Below are 8,336 nucleotides of genomic sequence, written 5' to 3'. Positions count from 1 at the left end.
GAGGTGAGGAGGAGGAGGGAGAGGAGGAAGAGGAGGATGCAGGGCAGTAACTGGACTGGACTGGAGCGCCATCTTTCACACCTGGGAGCTTGTGGGATACCAGAGGTGAGGAGGAGGAAGAGGAGGAGGAAGAAGAGGAAGGGCGACAACTGGATTGGACTGGGGCGCCACCTGTCACACTTGGAGCTTGTCGGATGAAAGAGGCGAGGAGGAGGAGGAAGAGGAGGAGGAAGAGGAGGAAGGGCAACACCTGGATTGGACTGGGGCGCCACCTGTCACACTTGGAGCTTGTGGGATACCAGAGGTGAGGAGGAGGAAGAGGAGGAGGAAGAAGAGGATGAAGGGCAGTAACTGGACTGGAGCGCCACCTGTCACACTTGGAGCTTGTGGGATACTAGAGGTGAGGAGGAGGAAGAGGAGAAGGAAGAAGAGGATGCAGGGAAGTAACTGGACTGGACTGGAGCGCCACCTGTTACACCTGGGACGTGGGATGGGTGAGGAGGAGGAAGAGAGGACGAGGCTGGAGCAGATCCCTTGTCTCACCAGATGGAGCACTTGTGAGGGCGGTTCATGTGGGAGTGGGCGGGGCAGTGAAAGGCCTCGGAGAAGGTGTCCTGGTTCTGCAGAGTGCCGATCACCCTGGTAACGACAAGAAACAGCCAATCAAATCAAATCCTTGAAAAGAATCAGCCAATCAAATTGAATCTTTGAAAAGAATCAGCCAATCAAATCGATTCATGTAACTCCTGTTAGAGTATGAACAAAAAGAAACCAATCAAATTGAATCCTTTAATTTAACTCTTGTTGGGGCATCAACAAAAATAAAGAGCCAATGAAATCAATAACTCCTGTTGGAGCATCAACAAAAAAAAGACACAACCAATTAAATCAATTCATTTAACTGCGGTTGGGGCATGAACAGCCAATCAAATCTGTCTCTTTCGCTCTTGTTGGTACATGAATAAAAAGAAACCACCAATTAAATCGAACGCCTCAATTCTCGTTGTGACATGAACAAAAATATTGAGTTAATCGAATCGAATCCTTTAACTCTTGTTGAGGCATCAACAATCAGAAACAACCAATCAAACTGATTCCTTTTGCTTCGGTTGTACATATCATGTGGTGATGAAGTACATGTCATGAGGTGAGATAGTAGTGTACATGTCATGTGGTGATGAAGTACATGTCATGAGGTGATGAAGTACATGTCATGTGGTGATGAAGTACATGTCATGAGGTGATGAAGTACATGTCATGAGGTGAGATAGTAGTGTACATGTCATGAGGTGATGAAGTACATGTCATGAGGTGATGAAGTACATGTCATGAGGTGAGATAGTAGTGTACATGTCATTTGGTGATGAAGTACATGTCATGAGGTGATGAAGTACATATCATGTGGTGATGAAGTACATGTCATGAGGTGATGAAGTACATGTCATGAGGTGAGATAGCAAAGTGTACATTTCATGTGGTGATGAAGTACATGTCATGTGGTGAGATAGCAAAGTGTACATGTCATGTGGTGATGAAGTACATGTCATGTGGTGATGAAGTACATGTCATATGGTGAGATAGCAAAGTGTACATGCCATGTGGTGATGAAGTACATGTCATATGGTGAGATAGTAAAGTGTACATGTCATGTTGTGATGAAGTACATGTCATGTGGTGAGATAGCAAAGTGTGCATGCCATGTGGTGATGAAGTACATGTCATGTGGTGATGAAGTACATGTCATGTGGTGATGAAGTACATGTCATGTGGTGAGATAGCAAAGTGTACATCTCATGTGGTGATGAAGTACATGTCATGTGGTGAGATAGCAAAGTGTACATTTCATGTGGTGATGAAGTACATGTCATGTGGTGAGACAGTAAAGTGTACATGTCATGTGGTGATGAAGTACATGTCATGTGGTGAGATCGCAAAGTGTACATTTCATGTGGTGATGAAGTACATGTCATGTGGTGAGATAGCAAAGTGTACATGTCATGTGGTGAGATAGTAAAGTGTACATGTCATGTGGTGATGAAGTACATGTCATGTGGTGAGATAGTAGTGTACATGTCATGTGGTGATGAAGTACATGTCATGTGGTGAGATAGCAAAGTGTACATTTCATGTGGTGATGAAGTACATGTCATGTGGTGAGATAGCAAAGTGTACATGCCATGTGGTGATGAAGTACATGTCATATGGTGAGATAGTAAAGTGTACATGTCATGTTGTGATGAAGTACATGTCATGTGGTGAGATAGCAAAGTGTGCATGCCATGTGGTGATGAAGTACATGTCATGTGGTGATGAAGTACATGTCATGTGGTGATGAAGTACATGTCATGAGGTGAGATAGTAGTGTACATGTCATGTGGTGATGAAGTACATGTCATATGGTGAGATAGTAAAGTGTACATTTCATGTGGTGATGAAGTACATGTCATGTGGTGAGATAGCAAAGTGTACATTTCATGTGGTGATGAAGTACATGTCATGTGGTGAGATAGCAAAGTGTACATTTCATGTGGTGATGAAGTACATGTCATGTGGTGAGATAGCAAAGTGTACATTTCATGTGGTGATGAAGTACATGTCATGTGGTGAGATAGTAAAGTGTACATGTCATGTGGTGATGAAGTACATGTCATGTGGTGAGATAGTAAAGTGTACATGTCATGTGGTGAGATAGTAAAGTGTACATGTCATGTGGTGAGATAGTAAAGTGTACATGTTGTATGGTGAGATAGTAAAGTGTACATGTTGTATGGTGAGATAGCAAAGTGCACATGTCGTGTGGTGAGATAGTAAAGTGTACATGTTGTGTGGTGAGATAGTAAAGTGTACATGTTGTGTGGTGAGATAGCAAAGTGTACATGTTGTGTGGTGAGATAGCAAAGTGTACATGTCATGTGGTGAGATAGCAAAGTGTACATGTTGTGTGGTGAGATAGCAAAGTGTACATGTCATGTGGTGATATAGCAAAGTGTACATGCTGTGTGGTGATGGGCGGGGAAGTGGAAGTATGACACAGATGCTGGGAGGGACGCTCACTCAGTCTGGCTCCGCGACTAAGCCATTATTGTCGTTAGTAGGGGGCTTAGTAGGTGGTGTCCTAAGTACGTTAAATCAGAACAGGCACCACTGAACACCACCGAAATGACTCGGCAGCAGTGCAGGGTCTCCTCTGGTGTGTGGCCTCCTGGCGACCTATCATCGATAGTTCCCCGCGGACTGCTGACGCTGGAACTGTGACGGACGAACCCTGGTGTAGCCGTGTATTGGGGGGGAATCTAAATGAGCGGCGTGGGAGTGATGCCGCCGAAACGGTGCTGATGGTGGGGCAGAAAAAAAAAAGTATGACAGAGATGCCCTACCTGAAGCGAGCCGGACTGTGCACACCTATCCGCAACTTCTTGATGATGGCCTCAGGCCTCATGGTACCACACCACACCTGCACACACACCACCACCGCGTGATCACATCTCCTCTTCTTCCTTCAATAGATATTGCTCATTACATTTGTCAGATTATTTCTTGATATGGCTGAGATGTGTCAGTACATTGTACCTTGTTATCACGTATGGTATTCATGTATGTGCTTATATGTGTATTGGTATATATAAGTGTGTGGGTGTGTATATATACATATATGTATGTGTGTATATGTGTTTATACACACACACACACACACACACACACACACACACACACACTATATATATATATATATATATATATATATATATATATATATATATATATATATATATATACATACATACATATATTAATGTGTGTCATTATTAGTATTGTATAATTGTATCCTCCCTGCAGGAAGGGCTTTGGCCTAAACTGAATTAATTTCGTTTCGTTTAGTTTTCTTCAATCAACAAATTTTGAAAAAAGCTTTTAACAAAAATGATACATTCCTCGTTCGCGCGAAAATCAGAAGTTTGTAAATTAACAAAGTTTACTAATGTTATACGATTAGAAAAATAATATCGACACGAAGCAATGAGCGACAGTAAAAACCCAACCCTGAAAATCTGTGTTTCCCAAACATGTAGTATGACAATGACACGTCTTAGGTCTACTTATATTGTCCGCTTATGTCGACGACTGGCCTTGCCTCGCGAAAATGTGAAGGCGAAGTGTTTTCAAATGTAGTATCGTCTTGAAGAGTTTTGATGTCTGCAAGGTCACAGATTAACTTTCAAGTAAATATTCCGAGAATTAATCACTGGATACTGTTGAATTTATCTATCCGTGAGTGTATAGAAAACAAAGTACATATTGTATCCACACGACCCCCCCGCCCCCGCCCCCAGAACTCCACTCCCAAAAAAGACAAGATGAAGCATACTTTCAAACCACTGTTCCTAGGGGACAAAAGAATTCAATGGGTACATTCATTTAACCCTTTCACCACCAGTCAATTTAGAGTGCAAAATTCCCTTGTGATATAAACACAGAAAATATGGTGTCTAAGAATCGCTGGGGATTTCTAAAATATTTGGGCAGTATTTTTCCACACACACAAAAATGGGCGGCGAAAGAGTTAACCTGAAAAAAGCTAAAGACCTCTCTGCTCACTCACCTGGGCGAAGTTAATGAAGAAGAGCTGGTCATGTGTGAACTGAAGCATACCAGGAAGTCTCGGTTCCTCCTTGCCTTGCGTCTCCACCCACTTCCGGTATGCCTACGTCACACAGCTTACACGTCACGCCATTTACGACGTCATAGAATCGGCCCTCGCGAGCACACACACACACACACACACACACACACACACACACACACACGTCACGCTAAATACGTCATTTGCAGAACCAGCCTATCCGTGACGTCATCGTCACGGTCTCATAACGACGCCCGTACGAATATGAGTAAGCTTCGTTTAAGAATTTAGTTATTTTTTTATATTCTATTTCTTTTCCTTGCAGCGATTGTTCTTTTATATTCAAAATAACATATCGCTATCAATCAGGCTGCGTCAGTGTGACAAGAAACATCGAGCATAGGGGTGATAAGTCATGATAGCTAAAGAATTCAGAGTATGCCGAGTTGTCTCCCTTGCACTGTGACTTTTGAAGCCACGTCCCAGCCAGTCAAAAAACATTGGGCAAGTCTTTCCACTCTCCTCACACACGCACACGCACACACACACCCACATACGCACACGCACACACACACACGCACACGCACACACACACACACACAAACTCAAACACAGACAGAGACAGACACTTACGCACGTACTCGCACGCGCGCGTATGCGCGCGCGCGCGCGCACACACACACATACACACACACACACACACACACACAATGACACTCAGATACACGCACACAGGCACGCACCCACGCGCGCGCGCGCGCGCACACACACGGTGTACACACACACATATGTGCACATACATACACACACACCCAGACACAGACAGACAGACACACATACACACACACACACACACACACACTCTCTCTCTTTCTCTCTCTCTCTCACATACACACACACATGTACACACACACACACCCAGACACAGACAGACAGAGACACACACACACACACACACACACACACACACACACACTCTCTCTCTCTTACTCACCCTATAGGCCTCCTTGATACCTCCGTTGTCCGCAATGTTCTCCCCTTGAGTCTGGATCCCGTTCACCTGCACAACCAGCCATCCAGTCATCCAACCAATCAATCATCCACAGATGCCACCCATCCAATCATCCAACCAATCAATCATCCACAGATGTCAGCCATCCAGTCATCCAACCAATCAATCATCCACAGATGTCAGCCATCCAGTCATCCAACCAATCAATCATCCACAGATGCCACCCATCCAATCATCCAACCAATCAATCATCCACAGATGTCAGCCATCCAGTCATCCAACCAATCAATCATCCACAGATGTCAGCCATCCAGTCATCCAACCAATCAATCATCCACAGATGTCAGCCATCCAGTCATCCAACCAATCAATCATCCACAGATGTCAGCCATCCAATCATCCAACCAATCAATCATCCACAGATGTCAGCCATCCAATCATCCAACCAATCAATCATCCACAGATGTCAGCCATCCAATCAATCAATCATCCACAGATGCCAGCCATCCAATCAATCAATCATCCACAGATGCCAGCCATCGAATCAATCATCCACAGATGCCAGCCATCCAATCAATCAATCATCCAGAGAAACCAGCCACCCAATCAATCAATCATCCAGAGATGCCAGCCATCCAATCATCCAACCAATCAATCAATCATCCAGAGATGCCATCCATCCAATCAATCAATCATCCACAGATGCCAGCCATCCAATCATCCAACCAATCAATCAATCATCCAGAGATGCCATCCATCCAATCAATCAATCATCCACAGATGCCAGCCATCCAATCATCCAACCAATCAATCAATCATCCAGAGATGCCAGCCATCCAATCATCCAACCAATCAATCAATCATCCAGAGATGCCAGCCATCCAATCAACCAATCATCCACAGATGCCAGCCATCCAATCATCCAACCAATCAATCAATCATCCACAGATGCCAGCCATCCAATCATCCAACCAATCAATCAATCATCCAGAGATGCCAGCCATCCAATCAACCAATCATCCACAGATGCCAGCCACTATCAGGAAATTAAATTTTTGGTAGGAACATTCCGAATTTGGTAGGAACACTCGGACTCCGATCCCCATCAGCAAACGCACATTTTATCTCTACAAAGCATGCAAAGACTTGGTTTGGCCACTTTCTCTCTTGTCCGGACAAACGGTAAAGCTGATTGGTCCAGTCAGTGTAAACACGCACGCGATTAGCTGTGCATCACGTGAGACCAAGCTCAGCAGTGAGTGCCCTGGTCTCGTGGACGATAGGTCGAGAGCGTCTGGGTAATGTTAGGACAGGAAAGCATGTGACCATGCTAGGTAGTCGAAAATGAACTCGTCGGAACAAACTGCGATCGAGCATAACAAAATACGGCGAAGTCGGAACAGTTTGCATCTCTGAATTCATTTCATTACCCGTTCCACCAGTTAATTATCCAATATTCCGACCAATCAATCATTCCATAACCCATTCAACCAGTTAATTATCCAATTAACCGACCAATCAATCATCCCATTACCCACCCAACCAGTCACAAAGTTAATATTTTTTGTGCATTTGGAACTCCCAAGTCAAGTCATATCTCATCACGATGATCTGAATATTGACCTCATCTGCTTGGCAAGTGCCCGACAGCAACAAACCCAACGCGCTACTCCGGTCTCCAGTGCATGCATTGATATTTGCATATGTATCAGTGTAAAATTCTGTTTCCGATTCTCTCTCTCTCTCTCTCTCTCTCTCTCTCTCTCTCTCTCTCCTTCTTTGCGTTTGACAGCTACGCAGTCAGGGTCGAAGTCCGAGGGATGTCACAAACTCGGACGTCCGGTGAAGATCGGCTGCCGTCCCCCAGAGCTTGGTGTTGAGGTCAGCACCCCCAGGCCAGGACTGCTGCCACATCTTCTCATACAGGGGGCAGTCTTGGAGAATATGGGATGGGGTCTGGTCAGCCTGGCCGCAATCACATAGGGATGTGGCTGCCATTCCAATCCTCTTCAGGTGTGCTCGGAGGCCGCAGTGTCCTGTGCGAAGGCGGTAGATGGTAGTCTGGTGTCTTCTCTCCAGTGTCCTGATGGGATCTTGGTGTGCCTGGTAGCCTCCGTTCAGGGTGACCCAGCCTCTTCGGAATCTGCTGCGGAGGAGAGTTTTTGCTTCCTCATGTGTGACAGGAATGGTTGGCTGTGTGAGCTGGCTTCCTTCCTTAGCGAGGTGGTCTGCATGCTCGTTGCCTGGGAGGCCTACATGTGCAGGCACCCACTGGAGGGTCGTTGGGGCTGTTTGGGTAAGGGTTGTGAGGGAGGCCTTAAGGGACTGGATCAGTGGACCAGGATCAGGGGAGTCAAGGGCCTGGAGTGTGGACATGGAGTCAGTGAAGATGGAGATGCTGCCAAGGGGCTTTCCACAGGAGGAGAGGAATTCTGCTGCTGTTTTGATGGCCAGGACTTCAGCTCTGAAATTGGAGCAGAGCTTTCCTCCAGGGAGTGCGATACTGCTGTGCTCTCCATCGCGAAATCTGACGTAGACACCACTGCCTCCGTTGTGTGTGGCTTCCTCCGCTGATCCGTCCGTGTATACATGGGTCCAGGAGCTGGCTGGGTAGGACTCCTCTATCATGGCCAGAGTCAGGATCTTGTGAGTAGCTGGTTGCTGGTCTTTGGTGGTGATGCCAGGAACTCTGAGGCTGATGGT

The 8,336-nt window shown here is 45.6% G+C and overlaps 1 protein-coding gene across 1 annotated transcript in view; it reads right to left on the bottom strand.

Annotated features, from left to right (window-relative positions):
• Window positions 1–451: 451 nt before the first annotated feature.
• LOC143301786 (neprilysin-1-like) overlaps window positions 452–8,336 on the bottom strand; it is an 82,950-nt gene continuing 75,065 nt past the window's right edge. Inside the window, exons 19-22 of the mRNA XM_076616177.1 lie at window positions 5,616–5,681; window positions 4,601–4,702; window positions 3,378–3,454; window positions 452–639 (exon numbers count right to left, since the gene is read on the bottom strand). Coding sequence (XP_076472292.1) covers window positions 540–639; window positions 3,378–3,454; window positions 4,601–4,702; window positions 5,616–5,681 — 345 coding nt within the window. The 3' untranslated portion in view covers window positions 452–539. The remainder of the gene's footprint in view (window positions 640–3,377; window positions 3,455–4,600; window positions 4,703–5,615; window positions 5,682–8,336) is intronic.

Source organism: Babylonia areolata, chromosome 28 (genome assembly GCF_041734735.1).
Source record: "Babylonia areolata isolate BAREFJ2019XMU chromosome 28, ASM4173473v1, whole genome shotgun sequence".
Classification (NCBI taxonomy): domain Eukaryota; kingdom Metazoa; phylum Mollusca; class Gastropoda; order Neogastropoda; family Buccinidae; genus Babylonia; species Babylonia areolata.
This window is presented reverse-complemented; position numbering and strand designations above follow the sequence as displayed.